The sequence below is a fragment of the Hyperoodon ampullatus genome, assembly GCF_949752795.1.
Source record: "Hyperoodon ampullatus genome assembly, chromosome: 14".
In the NCBI taxonomy this organism is placed as follows: Eukaryota; Metazoa; Chordata; class Mammalia; order Artiodactyla; family Ziphiidae; genus Hyperoodon; species Hyperoodon ampullatus.
Genome location: NC_136927.1, coordinates 51,797,174 through 51,821,117, shown reverse-complemented (window position 1 = coordinate 51,821,117; position 23,944 = coordinate 51,797,174). Strand labels below are relative to the sequence as shown.

At 59.5% G+C, this 23,944-nt stretch overlaps 1 protein-coding gene across 2 annotated transcripts; it reads right to left on the bottom strand.

Annotated features, from left to right (window-relative positions):
* Nucleotides 1-23,519, bottom strand: RASA4B (RAS p21 protein activator 4B; the record flags this gene model as incomplete). 2 transcript variants are annotated; one of them, XM_079718552.1, is made up of 21 exons in its annotated part: nucleotides 1-251; nucleotides 354-418; nucleotides 1,765-1,885; nucleotides 3,689-3,824; nucleotides 5,025-5,162; nucleotides 6,823-6,992; nucleotides 7,169-7,313; nucleotides 7,905-8,042; nucleotides 8,271-8,463; nucleotides 8,712-8,824; nucleotides 9,135-9,199; nucleotides 9,516-9,666; nucleotides 9,918-10,035; nucleotides 11,349-11,440; nucleotides 11,662-11,793; nucleotides 12,379-12,460; nucleotides 14,356-14,485; nucleotides 15,606-15,667; nucleotides 16,159-16,272; nucleotides 17,567-17,623; nucleotides 23,455-23,519. In XM_079718552.1, 21 exons carry the CDS (start codon nucleotides 23,517-23,519, stop codon nucleotides 130-132), a joined length of 2,409 nt encoding a protein of 802 aa, XP_079574678.1. In that variant the 3' UTR covers nucleotides 1-129. The 2 variants fall into 2 exon arrangements, with proteins under 2 accessions (XP_079574678.1, XP_079574679.1); XM_079718553.1 differs by lacking the exon at nucleotides 5,025-5,162.
* Between the last annotated feature and the right edge of the window lie 425 nt (nucleotides 23,520-23,944).

Sequence of the window (23,944 nt, the reverse complement as noted above, 5' to 3'; positions counted from 1 at the left end):
CCCCCAGCTCACTCAGCCCAGGAGAGACCCAGGCCGTGCACCCCAACGAGAGGGACCGAGGTGAAAAGCTGAGAGTGCACGGGCGTCTCCCAGCACCTGGCGGGGCTCAGCGCGATGTGTGGGGCGGCCTCACGTCTGCAGCTCCAGGACGCGGCTGGGCTCCAAGGGTGGGGAGGCAGCTGGGCTGGACCTATGGGCCTCCTGGAGGTCCCGCAGTACCTGGAGGAGCTGGGCCAGTGGGTCCGCGGGGGCTGGAGGCAGACGCGGGATGAGGGCAGAGCAGGCAGGGTCGCACCTGTCTGGAAGGCCCCACCCACCATCCCTGGAAGGGGGCTCAGGTGGGAAGCACCTACCTCCTCCGGGGCCCGTGAGCACAGGGCCCGCCTCTGGGCCCGCACTCAGCTGTCGGTGCTTCTCCCTGTGGGTGAGGACAGGACGTGAGGGCTTCTGGCGCCCTCGCCCAGAAGGCTGGGTGACCCAGGGTGGGCCTCCTGAGCTGGAGGGGGCTCCTAGGGGTAGGGGGCTGTTTCAATGTACAGGAAGAAATGTAGACCCAGGTCTCGGCCCCTGGTCACCTCCCGCTTCCCCCCGTCCAGCCTCCTCCTCTGGTCCCCCCTCATCCTCCACCTCGGCAAAGGTGGATCAAAGGAAGGCACTTGGGAAACCAAGCTTGAACCGTGCCACTTCCGTTTCAGAGGGCCCTTGGGGAGATATTCAAGCGGGGCCTGAAAATCCCCTAGTGTTACCTGGTCATGGAATGAGTTTCATTCTTATGGGAACAGGAGACAGGGACATTTTAAGCACGGCTCCTACCCGGGGTTCACCAAAGGTCCCCGGGTCACTCAGATACAATCCTGTGTGCTTACACGGAGGGATGGTGAGCAGCCTTGCGGACCCTGTGCTTGAAGCTCCTTATTTAGGAATTCTACTGGCTCAGCCCTTTGACCATCTCCCTGATCTATTTTGGATAAAATAGATCAAACTCCTCCTCCTCAGTTGCCTTCTAGGCCCTAGGGGGTCCGTCTGATCCCTTACCCCTCTGCTCATGTGCTTATTCCACTTTTACTGTAAGAGGATAAACCTGTGTTGTTTAAGCCACCAAGCGTATGATAATGTGCTACAGTAGCCACAGAAGATAAACCCTAGAAGAGTTGGTGAGGAAGCACGGAGGATGCCCGGCACCCCTCTAGGCCCCGGGGGCAGGGGTGTGGGAGAGAAAACTGCCCCCTTTTGAACAGACTCAGGGAAGCAGTGCTCTTAGGAAGCGATGGATTGCTTTAAAATATCCCCGTGCTGAACCCCCCCCAACCAGAGATTGTGAGTCAGTGGGGTAGGGCCCAGGCATCCTGTTTTTAAAAAGCGTTCTGTGTTTTCTAAGCTGGAGCCAGGGCTGAGAACCACTGAATTAAGCGAGTTGGCTGAGGGCAATCCTGGTGCTCTGAGGGCACCAAGGGAGGGCTCGGCAGATGAGGGGGCTGGGTCAGCCGGGGGGCACGGAGCAGCTACAGCCTGACCCTGGGCTTCCATAGCCCTTGGGACCTTCATCCTAAGATGAGCCAGCCTCATGCTGCAGAGATCCAGGTGCCCTCCCAGGTGTGGCTGCCATAGGCAGGAAGGTGCAGAGCTGGATTACAAGGGAAGAGACCGGCCACTGCGGAGGGGCCCTGAGCCCAGATCCCGGCTCCAGCCCCCGCCTGGCACATCCCCTGGGGCTGCCCAGGCTCTGCTGCGTGGGACTCGCTGCCCCTGCACAGGCCTCCTCACCGTAGTGTGGCCTCTACACCCAGCAGGTGCCGGTAGATGACCTGAGCCTCCAGGTCATGGTCGAGAGGGTCATTCCACTCCTGCAGGGTCACCCGGGACCGCGTCTTGTCGCAACCCAGATCTGGGGGCAGAGAGAGGACAGAGTTACAGGCAGCCACTGTGAGCACTTATGTCCAACTTCCTGGAATGCAGATGGGGAACCCGAGGCCTAGAGAGGGCAAGGGATGCACTCAGGGGGCCCCTAGGGTGGAGCTGGGCTGGGGGCACAGCCAGGAAGTCTGGCCCAGGGCCTGCCTGTGGCTCCCCACACTTCCAGGGGACAGCCCCTCATCTCTCTCGGGTTCAGCTCCTGAGCCGTGACTGCAGGACGTGGGAGTTGTGCAGAATACAACTTAGGGAGCTGGACTACTTTCTGGAAGATTCCTGCCTGGAAGGAAGCAGGGAGCAGCCTGGAACTGTAAGATCATGGTGAGGGGAGGCGGGGTTTTGTGCCTTGGAATGAGCCCGCCCTGCCACATGATGCTTTACAACCTTGGCAGAGACACCTGCATTTGCTAAGCCTCGGTTTCCTGCTCCACAAAATACGGCTGCCCAGCCCTGACTTGTGGCGCCCTGGGGAGCCCCACGGCACCAATGACAAGGGTTACTGTCACAAGGTTACAGCCAGAGGCTGCAGGTCAGGCCAACCAGCCAGGGACGCCCTCGTAACAAGCTGCCACTGCTCAACCTCAAATCCAGGGCTGGGCTACAGCAGGTAGGCCAGCTTCCGAGGGCCTGGAGCCCACAGGGCTCGAGGGTCGGCCTGGCCTGCAGGCCAGGGGCTCCAAGTGCTGAGTCTTCTCTGTGAATGGGGAGCGAGAATTTTGTAAAGCAAAGGGGACTTCCCTGGTGGCACAGTGGTTAAGAATCTGCCTGCCAATGCAGGGGACACAGGTTCAAGCCCTGGTCCAGGAAGATCCCACATGCCATGGGGCAACGAAGCCCGTGCGCCACAACTACTGAGACCGCATGCCACAACTACTGAAGCCCGCGCACCTAGAGCCCGTGCTCCACAACAAGAGGAGCCACCGCAGTGAGAAGCCCGAGCAACACAACGAAGAGCTTGCCGCAGCTAGAGAAAGCCTGCGTGCAGCAACGAAGACCCGACGCAGCCTAAAATAAATTTATTAAAAAATAAAATTTTGTAAAGCAGGTAGGGATAAGGAAGGAAGATCTTGAGCATTCTAGAACTTTACTGTCCAAGAGGTAGCCACTAGCCACATGAGGCCATTCATATTAAAATTAATTGAAATTAAAATAAATTCAAAACTCAGTTCCTCGGCTGCACTGGCTACATCACAAGTGCTCAATAACCACACGTTCAGGGCTGGCACATGCGCAGTAGTGGACAGTATAGATACACACCATTTCCATCATCACTGAAAGTTCTAGAAGCTTCTCTCTGCCATCCCTCCAGTGCCCAAGGCCCAGGGTGCCCCCAACTCACAGCTCCAGTATCGGGCTGCCAGTGTGGAAATATGCAAATTAGGGGTTTGTCTTCAGCCCTCATTAGCAAGGAATTCCTAAAGTGTGTTCCTTGGAACACTGGTTCTGCAAGAAGCTCATTCACTGGGCCAGAAAAGTGGTCCCTGGCAAAGGAATTTGGGAAGTACTGGGCTAAATGGTGTCAGACACGGGATTCTAACTCGTTTTCAGGCCTCCTCCAGAGGCTCTGAGGTACCCACATGCATCACATACATCAAGTGGCATTTCCCAAACCACCTGGTTACGGGACCCTTTCTGCCCAGAGCACCTGCGGGGCCTGGTTGGCCTCAGGTGAGTGCCCACAGGTGCCCAAATAGCTCCCCGCCAGGCCAGCGAGGCGGGGCTCCAGGGGCCTGTCGGGGACAGACGCAGTGCCATGGGGCCCTGGCCTTCATCCCACCTGTCTTGTCCCTCTGGTGGCAGCAGCTCCACTTGTCCCCACGGAAGACTCCAGGGTGGTAGGAGCCTAGCAGGCCGGTGTTGTTGATGCTGACCTTCCGCAGTGCAGATAGCCACTGGTTCAGCTCGTTCACACACTACAGGGGGCATGGGGGGCGGGCACTGATGAGAGGTCACCTCCTCTGGGAAGCTCTCCATCCTTGAAGCTGCCCTATCTCTCAGGACTACACAGTCCCTGCTAGCCCGCTCGGCAGCTTTGAGTGAACTAGGAAAGGCTGCTCTTTCTCCAGACGGATGCAGCCCGCACCCGGCACATGGCTTGGTGAGCAGAGCGTGGGCTGGATTCCAGCCACCACTGGCCCCCTTGGCCATGCCCTTGGGCAGTCCACAACCTGCCAAGCGTATGTGGTGGTGGTGGCTCTGCCGTCACCATTTTTTCCCTGTGGCTCTAGACTCTGACCCAACAGGGAGTCCTTAGAGGTGGGGCCCGTGGGATGGGTCTGTGACCTCCCACCCCTGCGCCCAGGACAGTCACTCCGGGGGACAAAGCACGCCTCCTCCCGCTTCACCTTCCTCCTGCTCAGTGTCCCCGCTCAAATGCTGCCTGTCAGAGGCCCTCCCTGAGCACCGCTCCTGCTGTACCCTCACGCTGTCCCCTCCCTGTCTCTCTCAGTCTCCACTGGTTCCCGTTTGACATTTTAAATATTTATTTATGGGTCTATCTTCTCCCCTGGGATGGAAGCTCCACGAGGGCAAGGCCGTTGTTTTGTCTGCCGCTGTAACCTCACCACTTAGAATAGTGCCTGGAACCCAGAAGGTGCTCAATATATATTTTTTAGATGAATGAATGAATGAATGAATGAATGAGTGAATGAATGGATTAATACGTGAACAGAGGAGAAAGGGACTTGAGAGTGTGCACCCAGAGCCACACACTCGCATAAGTGTGTGATTGTTATGTGTAGATACACACACACACACACACACACACACACAGAAACACACAAGCAGCAACTCAGATACTTGGAAATACAGTTTCCAAAAACATACACAATGTAAAGCTTCAAGACATGGGGACACACCAGTCCACGCACCGGACCACACCCAGACCTACGTGTGGGTGCCAAAGCAAGGCCATGCAGAGACATGGGCACGGTCTCCCAGGCACCCAGACCCCAGGAGACACACACGCCGCACTCACATCAGATTTCACACCCCTGCTGTGCCTGATGCAGCCGACAAGGGGGTGGGAGGCTCACTCGATCCTCATTCCAGCCCACCCAGGCATTCTCCCACAGTACCCCTATTTGCAGGTGCCCCCTCGGCATGGCCCACACCTTGCACTGCAGGTAGGCGGTCTGGGACCTGCCCGCGTCGTCCGTGTAGATGACCTGCATGACATGGGAGCTGCCGAAGCTCTTCTCCTCCACCTTTTCTGCTGCCCGGATGTGGGCAAGCTTGATGAGGGTGCTTTTCTGGGGGAGAGGGGGAACAGGGGAAAGGAGGCTCAGGGTCCTAGCCAGGGTCACTCCACTTCCTATCTCTGGGCCTCAGTCTCCCCTTCTGCAGCATCAGGGGTTGGTGTTGGGGATCCAGAGTGCCTACCCTTCCAGGAGCCTACTCTGAGAGCGACCTCAGCGAGGACAGAGCGCAGACAGATGTGCCTGGCCTCTGTGGGCTCCCAGCAGTCCTAGGAGGTCTGAGCTTTAGCAAAGTGCCAGGAAACCCAGCTTTCCGGGGCTGGAAAGCACTGCCTGCTGTGGACCAGGCCCTGTGCCTTTGCAGTTATTTTCCCAACTCACCTTTGTTCTCCCAGGCCCTAAAAGTCACATCCCACCTCCCGGACCCTGTCCCACTCCTGCCGTCATCGAATTTGATGAGATACAAATGGGACAGACAGAAGCTCTGGACCTAAAACATCCATGACCCTGAGGGACTCCCAACCTGCTAAAGCTGAATCTACGCTGCCAGCGCCCAGATGCTGATCTCCTTGCTTCTGGAACTCACCAGGGCCCTTCAGCATCCGAATGACCAGTCCCCACGGCCCTCAGGCATCCAAGCTCACCACCCCTGCTGGCCTCAGAGACAAGCAGAGAGGGGCAGTGCCATCTCTTGAGAGGAGTGGGGAAACCTGGAGGGGAGCCCTGAGGACCCATGTCTGAGCCGTCTCTGGGTGGGGCTTCCCAAAGGATAGAAGGGACAGCCCAGAGGAGGATGTGCTGCATGTACTGGGGTGTGTGCTGGAGAAGAGGCAGAAAGGAGGCAGTGGTGCGGGCGGTGCTGCACAGGGAGATACACGGGGATGCCCAGAGGATGGCACAGCTCCGTGCCAAGGAGCGGAAAGGGGCCCAGAGCAGGGTGGATAGCCAGGCTTTGCCCAGGGAACCCGAGGGCCGGGCAGCTGCCCAGAGTGAAAGAAGCTGGAAAGTGGGAGGCCTGGGTTGAGGGGTCACCTGAGCTCCTTCACTCCCTCTGCCCCCACCCCAAACTGCACAGGGCTGGTTGGGCATCCCTGGAGACCATCCCCCAGATCCTGGCTGACTGGGGGTTAGGTTGGCCCTGCTAGGGGGTCAACAGGTCCATTCAGGAAATATGTGCTCAGCCCTTTTTGGGAGCAAAGTGCTCAGGAGAGGCCAGCCCAGGGGATATAGCGTCTTCAGTAATACCATTGGTCTAGATCCTGCTCTGTGCCAGGCTCTGGACCCTTAGAGAGCTCATCTCATCTAATCCTCAACAATCTGGTAAGTAGGGACCATTATCTCCAATTTACAGGCCAAGACACCAAGGCTAAGAGAGGCTGACACACTTCCCCTAGGTGCACAGGGCAGGAACCCAGGACGCCTCTCAGCCCCTCTCTGCTTCCCTGAGCTCCCAGTGCCCCATCTTCCTCATGCACCTGACCTAGAAGCCAGGGCTAGACACTGCAGCCGCTGCCCACACCAGGACCCCCTCAACAGAGGACCTTCTTTCTCATGGGTCTTAAGTGACCTTGTGGCTGACACCAGGAGCCTGCATCTGCCTGGCTTTCTTCTCTGACCCCGGTGGACCGTGGGATGGGCTCCGAGGAAGCGATAGGTGCCTCCAGGGTGTTATAACCCCTCAGAGCCCTACTTGCCCTCATTCTTCCTTACCCACCTTGGAGCTGGGTGTCTTGGCAAAGCTGAGGGCCTCCGTGGTGAGGGAGAAGTGGAGCTTCTTAAAGGAGGAGGACATGAGGGGGCCCTTGCCCTTGGTCCTGTGTATGAAGAGTGGCCCCTCCTTCACCAGCGGCGCCTGCAAGCTCAGGGCCCGAAGTAGGTCCAGCTCTGTAGGCCAGGGAGGGAAGGCGACAAGTGAGCCCCCTGGAGGGGAAGGAGGGGCGGAGCAAACTTCAACAGCAGGTTGTGGGTGGAGCTGCGAGAGGCACTGAAGGGGGCGAGGCCATGGGGCGGGGCAAACGTGATCGGCAGGTGAGAGCGGGGCCGCACCGGGAAGCGCTCACCATCTTTCTCCTGGATGTCTACCAATTTGGTGATGAAGTCCTTCAGCTGGGCCACACCCTGGCGCACCGTGGGCTGCAGCGGTTCCATCCAAGCCTCCTTAGCCCTGGAAGCTGGTGTGTCCATGTTGCCCACGTTCTGGACCGCCTGGGGGTTGACAGCAAGAAAGGCCAGGCTCTGCTGGGTCAGAGGCCGGGCCACTGCCGTTCCCCCCACCCCCACCCAGTCTGTACTACTCCCACCGTAAACATGGAGGTTGAGATGGCACAGGCTCTACTCACGGGCCTACTCTATCCCCACTGGGGGTCAGGGGTAAACGGATCACAGCTTGAGACCTTTCGGGGACTTACAGTTGAGACCACTTGGGCCCAACCTAGTGACCTTCCTCTGCAGATTTAACAACAGATTCTGTTCCACTGGGTACCCTGGCCCCAACCTCGTGCCAAACACATAAGTGCAGCCTGGGAGTGAGTAGATCTGGGGGTTAGAAGGCTCCAATTCACCCCTGACAGGCTGTGAGGCCTTGGGCGACCTCCTCCTGTGGACCTGTTCCCTTATCCATGAGACTGGGTGACCATGAGAAAGCTCTGTAAACTGTGAAGTGCAGTGCCACATGAGGGTACCGGTGGCCTGCCACAAGGCTTTTCTGGAGCCAGTGGGGAACACACGGCAGTCCAGGCAAGGACCCCTATTCAGTGGCCAGCTGGGCACCTCCCGCCAGCGTCCACAGCCCCGGACCTTGGCCAACAGAAGCAGGGTGCGGCTGGTGCGGGCGTCCGCGTGCCGCTCCCGCAGGTGGAAGAGCTTGGGCGCCATGATGGCAGGAGAGATGAAGCGCAGGCACAGGAAGCTGGTGACGGCGATGAAGGGCACGTTCTGGAGGGGTGAGCGAGCGTTGGGGGCTGGACTCCCCTAGGCCTGGGCTCTGACAGCCCCTTTCCCTTTGGCGCTGTCCCCACCTCTATGCATCACCTTCCCACCCCCGGCCCCGGCCCCGCCCTCGGCTTCTAACCATCAGGCCCTTCCTACCACATCTTGGGGCTCCACCACTTCTTTTCCCCCCACTTTCTCCCCTCCGCCCAGCCCCACCGGCAGCGGGCGTACCTCGTCCTGGGCGCTGGGGAAGCGCTCGCGCACGCGCCGGAAGAGCTGGCGGAAGGTGGCGCGGACCACGGCGGGGCATGCGCGAACCGAGCGACTGAGCGAGCTCAACAGCGCCCCCAAGTGGGCGCGCAGCGTCTGCGCGCTCTGCTCCAGCACCTCAGCTTCGGTCTGCGGGCGGTGCAGCCCGGAGCACCTGAGTGAGCCCGGGGCAGACCCGCAGAAAGGTCGAGGTCAGCGCTTGCACTCATGACTCGGACAGGGGTACCCGGAGACACAGGCGTAGAAAGACATCAGCCAAGACAGGGACACAGAGACCACGCCCAGGTGGGCAGTGCAGACGAAAGGTAGACCAGGCAGAAAGAGCACTAAACACACACTTGAAGAAAGGGCCTGACCCCCCCGCCCGCCCACCGTGCCTTCAGGGATCACCCCTGGCCTTACCCTACATCTTTGACCTCCACCTTGCTGGGGTCCAGCTCCACGTACTTCTTCTCCTCAAACACCCTGTCAATGATGGGGCCCAGGACGCCGTGCAGATACCGCATTCCAGCCACCTGGGGGCAACCGCGAGCCGCATTGGTCCCGTCTCCCACCTCCTGCTGCCCGCCATCTTCCTCGCAGCTGGCCTCCCAGCCACCCAGTATAGAGCCAGGCACACAGGGGAAGGCGGCTCAACAAACTGCAGCTACATGAATGAATGAATGAATGAATGAATGAATGAATGAGTGAATGAAATTCTTATCCTTAAAGGGCCCTGGACGGGAGACAGAAGAGTCAAGTTTAAGTTTCAACTCTGTCTCTTAGCCTCTCTGAACCTCAGTCTCCTCATCTATAAAACAAAGACAATATACTATGCAAACTCACCTTCAGAAAAGACTCCATGGACTTGGAGGCCAGAGAATTGCTCCGAAACAGGGTGTTGGCCTCACCTACGAGCAGAGGTTCCCATGGGTAGGGGGTTGGCAGAGGGACAAGGCTTTGGGGAGGAGGATGGAGGACCTTGGGGCTGGGGGCTCTGTGCTGGTTGCTCAGTAACGAGCCTCCTGGCCACCTCCCAACCCAGCACCCCACCTCTGCCTTTTGCTCTTTCCTTTGCCTCCTAATCTGACCCTTCTCCCTCCTTAATCGGACCCATCAGCCTCCTACAGGAGGACTTTGAGGTTTCTCTCCTCCCAGCATCCCTGGAGTCCTGGGCTCTCGTCCCCCACCATGCCCTCAGACGGGCCACTCCCTCCCAAGCCTCACTGGTGCGACCCAGCTCCAGCTGAAAAAGCAGGTCCAGGAAGTCTTTGGCCAGTCCCTGCCCCAGGAAGAGCTTGAGCAGGGTGGTGGCCACGTCCTGGCGGCATTCCGTGCTTGTCGTCTCCTCGATGAGTAGGATCAGCTGCCCTGGGCTCTGCGGGAGGCAGCAAGGAGAGGTGGGGCTGCAGGACACACAGGGAAAGCCAAACCCTTCACTCTGAGGACCACAGAGGACCACGGGGAAGGGGGGGCACTTTCCCAAGGGACGGAGGGGCCCTGGGCACTGGCTGGTTCCTTACCATCCTGACAGCTCAGGTCTCTGCTCTTCAGAGTGGGTTTAGAAGGACAGGGAGGACACACCTACTGTCCCTGGACCCTCCCACCTTCCCCCAGGGGCCCCCTCACCTGGGTGCCCAGCTTCACCTCACGGCAGAGCAGCTGCACCAGGGGCTGGTAGCAGCCGGAGGGCAGCACCATCTCGTCCCGCAGCCGCACCTCCAGCTGCAAGGAGCCCAGGTTGCCCCTGGAATGGGCAGCCTGTGACCTCTCCACCAGGGACCCAGGCTGCCCGGGGCCATGCCCCCTTCCCCACTGCCTCCGTTTTTCCTGCGGTCTCTCCACACGTGCCCTCCACCTTGGTTCCCTGCACTGCCTCCTCTCCCATTTTTTGCCCGGGCTGTTCTCTCTGTTTGGAAAGCTTTTCCTGCCTCCATCCTCAGAGGAACTCTATCCGTCTTCAAGGCCTGGCTCCCCGCCACCTCTATACTCCTGTGGACTCCAGGCTTCACCCATGTGGACTCCCCAGCCTTGAGTCTGTCAACTCCCAGAGAACAGCTCCCGCATGTATATATTTTACACTGGAAGCAAATCAAATCCCCAAGCTTCAAAACAACCTGCCAGGGGAAACTGAGGCTCAAACAGGGTAAGCACCTTGCCACATTAGACCTAACTTCCAAGCTCCCTTGCTCTGACCCTTCTAGGGGAGGCCGATGACCAAGGCTTGACAGTCTCTACGGCCCCCTGCTGCCCGCAGCACAGCACGGCTAAGTGACACGTGGCTTCTAGAAGCCATCAAGTCCGCCGTGGCTGGTTCTGTGGAAATGCCTTGGAGCTGGACACAGGCGTGTGCCCAGCCCCTGCCCTGTTGAGGGTGGGGATGGAGGCGTCTGGGGCCTCCTGTGGAGAGACAGGGCTGAAGCATCCGAGGTGGGGGACACTGCTGGTCCGCCACTTCCGGGCTAAGTAGTGGGCAAAGAGGCCAGAGGGCTTCCTTGATAGGGCTGCCAGATTTACCAAAATAAAAATACAAGACACTCAGATAAATTGAGTATTTTTAATATAAGTTTGTCTCAGATATTGGATGGACATACACTAAAAAATTATTCAAGGTTTATCTGAAATTCAGTTTTACTGAATATCTTGTATTTTATCTGGTAATCCTTTTCCTGGAAAATTGGGAGGAGCTATGGCTCAGGGACACTGACTCAGAGCCTTGGGGACTTGAACACTGGTCTAAGGTCTGCAGAGAAACCCTTAAAGGGAAAGTATCTGAAGGCTTGTTCTAGAATCTGCCAGAAGACAGAACGCAGGAGACGTGTATTGCCTTGGAGCTCTGAGGACAGGGCTGAGTCCAGGACCGTGAGAAAGGGGGAAGAGGTGGGATCCGGCCAGATGGAGAAGGATGCTGGCCTGGTGGGCGAGGACCACAAGAAACCTGGGGCGGCATCACCCACCCCGACCAGCACACCTGTCTCCCTGCTGGCGCCAACGCTCTGCCTCCCAGGGCCCAGAGCCCACCAGCCCTGCCAGCCCTGCCACCGAGCCACAGGCACTCACTCTTCCCGCCGACTCTTGGACTGGTCGGGCTGCAGCCGGAACCAGCCCTCCTCCTGCTGGGCCGCCCGGAGTCTCTGGACATTGAACACCACCTGGGGGTGGGTCAGAGGCGTTATGGGTCGGGGGGCATCCTGGGGCTGGGATCCTCAGGTCTCTTCCTTGCCAACTACTGTTCTTTTAAGAGGGGGTACCTTCCGAGGGTCCCTGAGCACCAGTGGCGGCTCTGGGGAGTCCCGGGCCTCCTGGGGATGGCCGGACAGGATGGCCGGGAGGGAGGCCGGGCGGGTGTGGCCTGAAGGGGCAGGGTGCTCACTTTGCCCAAGAAGTCATTGCGGCTGACAAGGTCCCAGTCCCAGGCCTCCACGCACAGCGCCTCCGCCGCCCCCTCTTCCAGCTCGAATTCAAACGTCTCGTTCCAGCGTGGGTAGCGTGACTTCTTCACGATCTGCCCAGAAAGGGGTCAGTGGGGGCGGGGCTGACGCCATGCGGCTCCCCAGGCCCAGCCAATGACAGAGCCCCCACACACCGCACCTTCCCCGCAGGGGCCCTGAGGCAGCTTCCTCTCCTCGGTCCAGGCAGAGGCCCCGAAATAGCAGAGGTAAAAACTTCCTGTCCAAACCCCTACTTGGTTCTCAAGTGGGGAAATTGAGGTCCAGAGTGGGTTAGGCACTTGTCCAAGGCCACACAGCAAAATGGTAGGAGGTTGCACTGAGAACCCAGGTCTCAACACCCTCCCCGCCAGGACTGAGCTCACCACCCTGGCTGTTCCCCAGAGGTGAGAAAAGTCGCATGGGCAGCTGTTGGACTTTGCAGATTAACCGCAGGTGGGCTGTCTCGGCCCATCTGGGCCAGGAGGGAAAGGCAGCTGAGGCCGCAGGAGCTGGCACCAGAAGGGCTCAGACCCACTGTGCACTCTCGGAGAGGTGGCCCCACTTTTCTGAGCCTCCTCTGTAAGACTGCAGGCCCAACCTGACCTCCCAGGTGATGGTGAAAAACCCCTTGCCCCTTCCCGGTCCCCCAGCCTCCTCACCGAGGTCTCCTGCGTCCGGCCGTTGTAGCGCACTCGGACAAAGGGGTCAGATGCACCATTCCGGTCCTTGGGGGCTAGGTCCCTGCGAGGGAGGACAGCATCCACTTATCACCAAGCGTCCCCTGGGCTAACACCCCACCACTGTGGGGTAACCCCACGCCGGGCTGGAAAGGCCTGGGCTCGTCCTGGGCCTGGCCAGCTGGGTGGCTGTCAGCTTTCCAGCCATTCCCACCGCGGTCACCCCATGGACCCCTGGGGTGGGGGCGTCCTCCAAGGCTCCTTCTGACTCGGCCACTGCAGGTCGGCCGCTGCACCTCCTCTGGCGGGCGGGGCAGGCAAGGCAAGCTCAGCCGTGGGACAGCCCGGGCCAGGGGCGCCCCCCTCCCCCTCCCCCTTTCCAGGGCAAGGGCCACCTCCCTGAGCCTCGGTTTCCGCATCAGTAAAATGGAGAAGATAATCCCTTGAATTGAGGTGATGGGCTTCTAGAAGGCCTGTCCCCGCAACATCCCCCCTACTTGAGGGAGGCCTTGGTGAGCAGCCCCGACCACCATCCTGCCCTCTCTCCACAGATGGTCCTTTACGAAGCCCAAGGCTGGCCGCGGTGCCCCCAGCTTAGAACCCTCTGGAAGAACCACAAAGCCCAGCCCTGTTCCCTTCCCTGGAAATATTATTTTCTGCTCTTTTCCGTCTTTTCCATTTTATGCCTCTCGTGACTGCTTTTCTTTCCTCCTCAGAACTGTCCAATAAAATTCCCGAGTTTGGCCTTGAGAATCTGCCCAAAAAGATGAGGAGGAAATGTTTTGTCTGTTTCTGCCACAAAGGCAGCTCCTTACAGGGATTGGAGCCAAGGAGCCTGGGGGACGAGTCCCCTCACACGCCAGACAGAGGGCTGACCGACCACTGCCCCCCACCCCCACCCAGGCACTTGCTAAGAGGAGGCCGGGCTGGCCCAGCCATCGTGTCCCCAACAGTCTGGGCAGCGTGTGTGCACGTGTGTGCATGTGTGCGAGTGTGCGTGAGCGTGTGAGTATGCGGGTTACAGAGAGTCCGGCCCGGGCGAGGCTGAGGAAGGAGGAAGTGGGTGAGCAGAGGCGTGGATGGCCCGCGAGGATGACAGAGCGTGAGGGACGTGACTGTGATTCTGCCCAAGGCCAAGCCTTTCCCAGCTGGCCGCGCCTCTTCCACGTACCAGCCCCAGGACAGAAAATAAAGCCAGGGGAGCCACAGGCCTCATGTTCAGGAGGGAGGTCTTCCTCCCAGAGTGGCCAGCCACCCCGCGGCTCCTCCACAGGTACCGGCCCGCCAGAGTGTGCCTCCAAGGGACGCAGGCAGAGGCTGGGGGCCACTGCCTGCTCCCACCCCAGAGCCAGGCAAGCAGCCGGCGGAGTTGAGTTGGAACCAGACAGGAAGGCCTGGCTTCTCATGGAGTGTGTGTGACTCACACTCAGGCCCAGGTGGGAGTGGGGCCTGCAGCTAAAAATACCCTGCTAGGGGTGGGGGATTCCCTGTCTCAGGTGACAGGCCCATCTTCCCATCCAAGTCACTGTCGCTCCTGGAGAGAACCCCGCCCCTCCCATCTGGAGGTTTTCAGCAACTCCTTCCACCCCACCCCACCCCACCGAGGACCCCCGCCCACCTCACAAGTCGGGCCAAGTTCACATTGAAGTTAAAGCCAGGGGAAGCCCAGTCTTGGCACTGGGGCTCTATGATCAGGGTTCAGGGGCTCCTGTCCCCCATCACCCCCACTGCTCTAGGATGCCTGAATTTCCGGCATTAGAACATCATCCCTTCCCCTAAGAGACACAGCCTCCTGAGCGGGGTCACCTGGGAAATGTCTTCAGGTCAGAGAAGCCGCCCCCGTGTGCCCAGGGAGAAGGCACGGGGTCAGGAGGTGGGCTCGGGGGGAGAGGAGGCCCAGCATCCACAGTGGGTTTCTCTAGTTTTGTGAGGCCCACTGCCTAGTCTCCCAGGGCTCACCTGGCCTCCAGCACAGAGCAGCGCAGCCGGCAGGCCTGGGTCCCCGGCACCACTTCTAGCCGCAGGTGGATCTCGCCCTGCACCTCCTCATCAGGGTCGACCTCCGTCAGATGGGCCCATCCACTGAAACCTGAGGGGCCGCGGCTCAGCCAGGGCCCTGGCCCTTCTCTCTCAGCCCCTCCAGGCACCACGGGCCCCTGCACAGTCCCCTCGGAAGCCTCTCAAGCTCTCGCGAGGCAGGGCCGCTGTCCCCAGTGACAGATGGGGAAACTGAGGTTCAGAAGCTGAACAACAGTGGTTAAAAGAGCCTGGGTCAAAGTCCAAGTCCTCACTCTTGGGCCACGCTGCATTTGGTGGCCCTGACCCTGACCCATCCTGGGACCGGCCTCTCTGCCTCAGTTTCCTCATCTCAAAACAGGGGGAGAGTGGCTCTCACCCAGGGGTGCTGGGAGGAAGGCCTAAGCCCAGACAGGTGTGCGACGAGGGAATGGCATCATTGGGGCCACAGGCAGGACAGGCCTCAGGCCTGGCAGGGGCCAAGAGGCTCCGTGAGTCAGCAGACGCCCCTGCCCCCAGGCCTGCCCCAGCCTCACAGACCGGAGCAGGTGTGTGCCGGGAAGGCCCCTTGAGAGTCACAGGGGCTCCGGCCAGCAGAGCCTGAAGCATCTCAGAGCTCCTGGTCTGAACCTTCATTGGCAGATGGGGACTCAGTCCAGAGGAGGCAGCACCAGGTCACACGGTGAGGCTGGGGCAGGGCTGACCCGTCCAAACAACGTCAGCACCCCCAGAATCCTCCAAGGCGCTTTCCAGCCTAGCCCCGCTCCAGGCCAACCCCTCAGACTTAGGACACTAGGACCCAGGCTGAGGGGACCCCGTGGGGTACAGAGCCAGCCAGATTGGGAGGAGGGGTTCCCACACCTTGGCCACACATCATAAAGAGGCCCCTTCCTCTGCCTGCAGAGGCCTCAGGTCCCACCACTAGCAGCCCCTCTTTGCCCTGGAGGGGATGTGGTCCCAACTGAGGGCGGGGGCAGAATGGGGCACAGAGGCCGGGGTGCAGGAGTTGGAGAGGGCCACCGGCCCTTCTGGGGAGGGTAGAAATGGCTTTTCCTGAGCATGGGGGCCTGAAGGAGCCCAGAAGAAGGGTCTCAGAGTGGAGGATGGGCCGGGGACTGGGCAGACAAGTCGGGGGCCAGGGGAGGGAGGCCAGGGGAGGAGAAGCAGGAGTGGGCTCCCCGCCGGGATCTTACCCTTAGGGTGAGTAGCCAGGGTGTCCCTGGTAAGGCAGACCTTCCCAATGACGTCGTCCCGGCTGGAGGGTGGAGAGGGAGACAGAGCTGGGCGGGGCTCGGTGCGGAGCCCAGGACCCCCTCCCACGCAGGTCGGGGGCCCCTGTCCGGAGCAGGGAAACTAACACACCAGTCACTTACAGGAGCCCACGGAGCCGGACCCTTCTGTAGGCCCTCTCATGGGCATGGGCTATGTTTCCGCACGTGGACTGACACGCATGCCCACAAACATGCCAAGCTCTTCTCTCCGGGGGCCTGTTTCCTAGCTTGCAGCCCCGTGCACACACAGCCCAGTGCATGTGCACACGCGTGATGTGGTGAGAGCACAATGAATCCACACACACATACACAGACACCGCACATCCAAACCCTGCACCTTCCAGATCCCCCCGGGCTACCCCTCCCTCCAGGCTGTAAAGAGGATGCCGTGACTAGCAGTGCCAGCAGTGAAATGGGCCAGAGAGGGACAAGTGGTGGGGTCTGGGCCCCATTTGAGGACTGGGGTTCCACCCACCTGAGGGCATCCTCGTCCATGACGTAGAAAGCCACCGAGTGGAAGGTGGGCAGCAGGTGTACCTGATACTCCTCGCCCCAGAAGGGGCACAGGGTCTTCCACACAGTGGCTGTCCTGCAAGAGAGGACCCTCAGCACTTGCCTGGGCCGCCCACAGGCCCCGGGCTGGGACAAGGCGGGGCTGTGTGGCTTGAGCCCACCTTTCCCCACATCTGCCTCCATTCCTGGGAAAAACTGCTCTGCTAGGTGATGATTCTCCCTGTCCCGGACCCACCATCCATCACCAATCATTCCCTCCTGACCTTCCTCTCTGCCCTGGGTGGGGCACAGGCTGCGTCTATCAGGTCATTTTCCATTTGGGGAAACATTTGGCAGGGGGATGGCCAAGTTGACTCTGGAGACAGAGAGTCCTCCTGGGGGCCCTGAGAGCCAAGGTCTGGGTCCTGACCCACAGAGGTCCTGTATGGGCAAAGCCTCACCCAGTTCTGGCCGAACCCCCCAGGACAGAACCTTCAACACATAGGGCTCAGCAGGGTATGTGGATATGGGGAAGGTGAAACTCCCCAAGGACCCAGATGAAGGCTCAGGGGATCACCTTCATCCCAACCAGTTCTTGGACAGGCCACTTGAACCCTGGGGCCTTGGTTTCTCTGTCTGTCATTGAGACAATCAGAGCACGCATGTCTCCCCCCTCATGGTGTCCGTGCTCAGGAGAGAATCTGGAAAAAGGCGTTTGCAGTGAGAAGAACTGTGAGTCTGGCAGCCTTGGCTATCAATCAGCAGTGGACACCCAGATGGGCATAAGAGCTGAGGGGCTTTGGCCGTGAACTTTGAGGCAAAGGCCTGGGTGAGAGAGGGGACCAAGCAGCAAAGACCCTGCCAGAATCATGGAGCCCACGGAGAAAGGGATGCCCAGGGGAAGTGGCCCTTCGGGGCAAGTTAGTTCTTCTGTAAACAGGATGTGACGCTATTGTACGGAGCTCACTGGAAGTATTAAACGGGCTGGAAAATGTTTCTCACAGGGCCTGGCAGAGACCACATTCCCTAAGTGACAGCTGTTGTAACTAGTCATCATCATCTGTCCCTTCTGCGGGTTGTAAAGAGCAACAGAGTCGGTGAGAGGCCCTTGGCTGAGCACCCAGCCCACGGGAGATAATCCCTCCATGGGCGTTAAGGTCAGTAATTAGCAAGACTAGTGGGTCTTTCTTACCTCCTAGCAGGCTGTTAGGGCCTGATGGGCTCCAGGGAATCAGATGCTCCAAGCCCTCGCCACGTAAATCTCCACGCAAATCTCACACACAACACACACGCACACACACACACACACACACACCAGATGTGTGAGTTGGAACGGGCCGGGGGCAGCCCATCTCACTCACCCTCAGGTGGGGGCGGGGCGAGGGCAGTACCTTATGATGGGCTCGTTGTCCACCTTCACGATGCAGTAGGGGTCGCTGCTGCCCGTGCTGCAAGAGACGGGCGGGGAGGGGCTGACTGATGGGGCGGCCGGCCGTGGGCACCCCTCCTTCCTCCTCCAGGGGCTCCCAGTGACCTCAGGAAAAAGACGGTCAAGGCTGAGGCACCAGGTCCTGGGCTGGGACCCAAAGATTCCTCAGGCAGGAAAGTATACCTCCACCCTCCGTCTGGGAGGGGGCTGGTGAGGCAAAGGCAGGATCGTGCACCAAGGCTCCCCTGCCCGCTGCTTCTCCAGCTCGGGAAAGGGTGCTTCTCCTTCCTGCCGGCTCCCACAGCCCCCCACCCCCGCCCCGGCCCAGCCAGGGAAGACAGAAACAACAGTCACAAAAGCCTACCCTCAACCAAGTCAGCCCCTCACTCTCTCCGCTCAGACCTGGTTCCTCCTGTGCCTCCCGCGTGGACTGCCTTCCCAGTCCTCCCAAGACCCCTCCTCAGTCCCCTTCACTAAGAGCCCTCTCCTGTCCCAGAGGCCCGGAGTAAGGGCTCCCCTGCCATCCCACCGCCAGCCCCGTCCCAGCACTGCTAGTGATGTACTGTCATCAGCTGCCTCCCCTACCTGTCTATGAGCTACCTGAGAGTGGGGACCACCTCTGTGTTGACAGGGCTTGGCACAAGACGGGGTCCCGTGAGTGTTTGTTGGATGAATGAATGAATGAACGAATAAAACCATCAGCCTCAAGCTCCCAGCCATCTGGAAAAGAACGAATGGGCCAGGCAACCCAGGACAGCTTGGTTCCTCCTGTCTCTGTTGGTGGGGAATTGATTCCTGGGGTTGAGGGCAGCCCCAGCCAGGCCCAGGGCCACTACTGGGCAAGAAGTGGGGGCGGCCTGTCTTCAGAAGTGCCCTTCAGGCCTGGTGTCCATAAAAAGGAAGTGTATTTGCATGTTGGAGGTTGGGGAATTCCAAGCCCAGCTTCCCTTCTCAAAGTTTATAAGCAGCTCATGCAGCTCAATAACAAAACAAAACAAAAAAAAACCCAATCCAAAAATGGGCAGAAGACCTAGACATTTCTCCAAAGAAGATATACAGACTGCCAACAAACACATGAAAGAATGCTCAACATCATTAATCATTAGAGAAATGCGAATCAAAACTATGAGATATCATCTCACACCAGTCAGAATGGCCATCATCAAAAAATCTAGAAACAATAAATGCTGGAGAGGGTGTGGAGAAAAGGGAACACTCTTGCACTGCTGGTGGGAATGTGAACTGGTACAGCCACTATGGAGAACAGTATGGAGGTTCCTTAAAAAACTACAAATAGAACTACCATATGACCCAGCAATCCCACTACTGGGCATATACCCTGAGAAAACCATAATTCAAAAAGAGTCATGTACCGGGCTTCCCTGGTGGCGCAGTGGTTGAGAGTCCGCCTGCCGATGCAGGGGACACGGGTTCGTGCCCCGGTCTGGGAAGATCCCACATGCCACGGAGCAGCTGGGCCCGTGAGCCATGGCCGCTGGGCCTGCGCATCCGGAGCCTGTGCTCCGCAACGGGAGAGGCCACAACAGTGAGAGGCCCGCGTACCGCAAAAAAAAAAAAAAAAAAAAAAAGTCATGTACCAAAATGTTCATTGCAGCTCTATTTACAGTAGTCCAGAGATGGAAACAACCTAAGTGTCTATCGTCGAATGGACTTGAGGATATGGAGAGGGGGAAGGGTAAGCTGTGACAAAGCGAGAGAGAGGCATGGACATATATACACTACCAAACGTAAGGTAGATAGCTAGTGGGAAGCAGCCGCATAGCACAGGGAGATCAGCTTGGTGCTTTGTGACCGCCTGGAGGGGTGGGATAGGGAGGCTGGGAGGATGGGAGACGCAAGAAATATGGGAACATATGTATATGTATAACTGATTCACTTTGTTACAAAGCAGAAACTAACACACCATTGTAAAGCAATTATACTCCAATAAAGATGTAAAAAATAAAATAAAATAAAATAAAATAAAGTAGTCAAACTCAAAAAAAAAAGGGATCTTCCGGCAGAGGAAGCTACTGGAGACAAACATCTCCAAAGGTTCTCCTGACACTGATGGGAAATGTCTCCTAAGACTTGGTCCCCCCCTCCCCGTAGAGTGGGACCTGTAATGCCAGCTCACAGGGTAGGTTCCCTGGGTCCCTGGCATCATGTGAGGCCCAGCCCGTGGGAGGTGTTTAGTAAAGGTTAGCACTGCCCTAGATTCCTCCTCCTTCCGTCTGTAACCCTGTCCTCCATCATTCAAGAGCCCTGTCCTTCAGAGAGCCCCTTGGGAACATCCCAGCTTGCATCCCACCGCCTCAAAGCCAGGGGACTCCGGGCCTCAAGCAATCAGGGCCATGGGAGCTGGGCTGGGTGGCCGGGCCCAGGAGCTGCATGGGTAACTTGGAGCAAGGAGGGAGAGGTCAGGGTGGGCTGAGACCTCAGTGGCTGCCCCCCACCACAAGGCCTCCTCTGCCTCCTGGTCTGGGGCCTCCTGGCAGCCCCAGGGGTGAGGAATCTCTTGCTTTTCCCTGTAAGCCCAGCATTGCCCACTGCTCAGCTCTACGAATGAATCCCTACTGAACAGTGAGGTTTGGGGCTCCTGTTGCAGGCGGGGTCACTGGGGTGGGCAAAGGCCTGCGGGCAGGAACAGACCTAGTGTGCAGGGCAGCCATGAGCTGGGTGGCTGGATCAGAGGGGTGGAAGGGGGCAGTGTCAAGAGTGGGCTGAGGCCAGATTTAAGGACCTGAGCCCAATTGTGGCCCCTGGTCAGCTGCTGGGACTTGGGCTTTCTGCCCTGATGAGGCCCTTGGGCTAGGCCCCTCTCCCACTTCTCTTTCTCCAAGCCACTCACTGCCACTGCTGGCCCAGCCTGGCTCCTTGTGGGGCCTCTATATTTAGGGCCTTGGCAGTTTCCAGGCTGTGGAATGGGGAGGATCAGGGTAAACCCTGAAATAGTCCCGGGCCCGTCCCCAGGGCCACGGGGCGTGGGAGCCAGGGGGTCACTGGTCACCATAAGACTCAGCTCCTGTATGGCTGACCCAGGCACCCAAGGATGGGAGGAAGCATGACAGAAACAGGTGGGCTCTGGAAGCTGTTGGTGATAGGGTGCACAGCTGTGCTCTGTGCCCTTAAACGGACTAAAAACCCATGAGTGGAAGTGGCCAGGAGGCAGGTGGTCACTGTGTGATGATGCCCTTCCCCAGAACTGTCTCAGTCAAGATGGGTCACCATGGATGAAAGTGAACTCCCCGTCCTCAGAAGCATGCAAGTCCCAGCTGGAAGGGATGCTGCTCGGGAGACAAGCTGGGGCTGATGAGGTCCAGTGGGGCAGGCTCACCACCCCCCGTGCCTCCAGCACTTGGGGAGGGTCTCCTGTGATCTCCAAACCCTTGCCATGCCTGAGACAAAGGCTCTGCGTGGCATTTGCGAGTCTCGGTCCCCACTGAGGACCCCCCGGCAAGCTTGCAACCTGGGTCCAGCTAGGTTGGCCTGTCAGCAGCAGACTGGGTTTGAATCCTGACTTCTCCCCCTACTGGCTTTGTGGCCTTGGAAAAGGACTTCCCCATCCTGAGCCTCGGTTTCCCCATCTACAAATGGAGCATACCTACGTTATAGGGTGAATAAGAGGATTAAATGGGAAGGTCCTGGACACACCTGAATCTCCCCTACTGTGGACCAGGCGTCCCTTAAGGGACCTGGCATGCCAAGACGAATGAGTCATGGTTCCTGCCCTTAGAGTCACGTGGTGCAGGCAGCCCACGAAGAAGCAATTGCCACCAAGGGCTTCGTCTTAACTCCAGCTGACCCGAAGTGCCGGAAGGCATGGGAAAGGGGCAAGGAACACTGCCCAAGGGCACCAGGGAAAGTCCTGAAGAGGAGCAGGAGTTTGGAAGAGGTCCTAAAGGGTGAATAGGAGTTTTCCGGTGAACCCTGAAGGGGAGTCCTTGAAGGCAGAAGACTCACACATGTGCAAAAGCAGGGCTGTGAAGGCCAGTAGCCCAAATGTGAGGGGCTGAGGTGGCGGAGGTTCACAGCTGGATTTAAGAGATGGTTGAGGGGTCAGACCTGTGCACACCAGCCTCCATGCGGAAGGCAGAGGAAAGGAGGTAGGGGGAGGTGGGGAGGCAGGAGGGCAGGGCAAGGAAAGAGATTCTGGAGGCAGAACCCTCAGAACTTGGTGGCCCCTCCCCTGGGGATGGAGGCACCTGGGGGGGTCCCTCAGCTGTGCAGAGGCAGGGCTGGAACGGGGCACTATGGCTCCCAGGTAGGCAGAGTCCACAGTTTCACCGCCCTAGGCTGGTGAAAGCCTAGAGTCAGGCACTAGGGCCAGCGCTGCAGGGATGGGGAGGGAGGCAACAGATGGAGGGGCTGCTCCTCCCAGGCACCACCAGCCAGAGGAGGCCAAGCTGACCTAGATACCAGTGCCTGCGTGGGGGGCGCTTAGAGGCTGGGCCTGGAGGCCGAGACCCTTCTCAGAGCTCATCTGCCTTCCCACCTGAGAGACCACATTCCCAGCTCCCGCCCCAACACCCCCCCCCCACGCAGCGAAACCCACCTTGAGACAGCCCGCCCAGCACCCTCCCTCACCCATTGCCATGGCAACTGCTGAGCCTGGCCTCCTCAGGCCCAGGGGGCCTTGAACTGGAACTGCTCATGGCGCTGAAGGTGCTGGGAAACTCACAGGGGCCACTGTGCGCGTGAGGGAGATGCCCTTGCCCCGTCCTCCTGCACCCCACTCCCCAGTCCACCACCTCTCTGCATCCGGGAGCCCGGGGGTGGGGAGGCTGCCAGACTTTGGACCGTATGCTGCCTCCGGGCACCCCCGCCCCCGCCCCCTCCTCTAGGCAGCCAGGCCCCTCAAGCTTTGTACTCTCCACTGCTCTTATCTGAGAGGGATTCCCACCTCCAGTTTACAGCAGGGAAACTGAGGCTTTGGGGACAGTGAGCTGCCTAAGGCTCATGCAAGGGAGCCAGTGATAGGATCGGACTGCTCAGCTCTGGCACCTATTGAGGAGGGTGGGACGGGGGCTTCGGAAACCTCCTCAAATCTGGCCAGGGGCCAGGGAAGGTCCTAGGTGTCAGTGCTTGTTAGGAGTCCTAGACTCAAGACCTTGCTCCGCCACTTAGAGCCAGCATTTCACGTCTCTGAGCCTCGGTTTCCACATCTGTAAAATGGAATGGTGAGAACGACCTTGCTGGGTGGTTGTGAGGATTAAAGGCAATGGCTCAGGTAAAGCCGAGGGTACAAGAGCAGCTGCTACCCAGCCACCCCATCCTGCACCGGTCCCAGCCTCCTGACCTAAGGTCCACTCTTCAGGCCAGCCCCTCCCTTCCCAAATGCACAGCAGGAAGCCCCAGGACAGCCCCTGGGCCCCATGGTGTTTCCCGTGCACTCCCAGGTACTAAGGGTTCCAGAACTACTGAGGAAGACCCCTCGTTTCTAGGGGGGCACCCCACACCCTCCAGCCACACCCCGCTCCCCCCACCCCCCGCCGGCAGTGCATGGAGACAACTCCTTTTCGATGTCTCCCCCACGCCCAGCTCCTGGGTTCTATCAAAGCCCCTTCCCCTCTTGAGCGGCCGTTCTCTCCCTCCCTATTCACTAAGGCCCCTTACAGATCCCCGCCCCTCCCCAGACCCCGGCCCCTCCCTGTCACTCCCTGTCCGGTGCTCGCAGCAAATCTCACTGTCCCCATTTCCCTGCCAGTCTCCCACTGCAGCCACACTCGCCACACCCTCACCACTGCTCTACTTGTGAGCGGGCCGTGTGGACCCCAGAAAGGTCAGGCAGGCATAAGGGGCGGCGCCCCTCCCCGGAAAGTTGGGGTTCCCTCCTCCGGCCGTGCTCACATGTCCTTGGCGGGCAGGTTCTTCCCCTCCACGATGCGGATGAACAGCGAGCTGCGCTTGGCCATCGTGGGTCCGCGACGCGGAGTCCTGGCACCAGGGGAGCCGGACGCCAGGGTCCAATGCAGCGGCCGGCGGTCGGGCGGGCGCTGGACTGGGCGCGGGGGGGGCGGGCCCCGCTGGGCCTGGTAGGTAAGCGCGGGGGCGGAGGAATCGCTCCTACTTCATTCACCCCGCCACCGCCCCATATGAGGAGGGAGGACACAGCGCCCGGGCGGACCAATCGGACGCCGGGGCTCCCCAGGGTGGGCGGGGCCGGCCCGGGCCGCGGCGCTCATTGGGCACCTGGGGCGGTTTAGGGGAGGGGCCCGCGCTGAGGGGTTGGGGAGCGCAGGCTGGAGCTGAGGGGCGATGGGCGCCCGTCTAGTCTAGTGGAGCCGTAGGGCCCCCGGTGACTTGCGCCACCGGTCCTTGTGGGCGGCGGGCGTGGTCC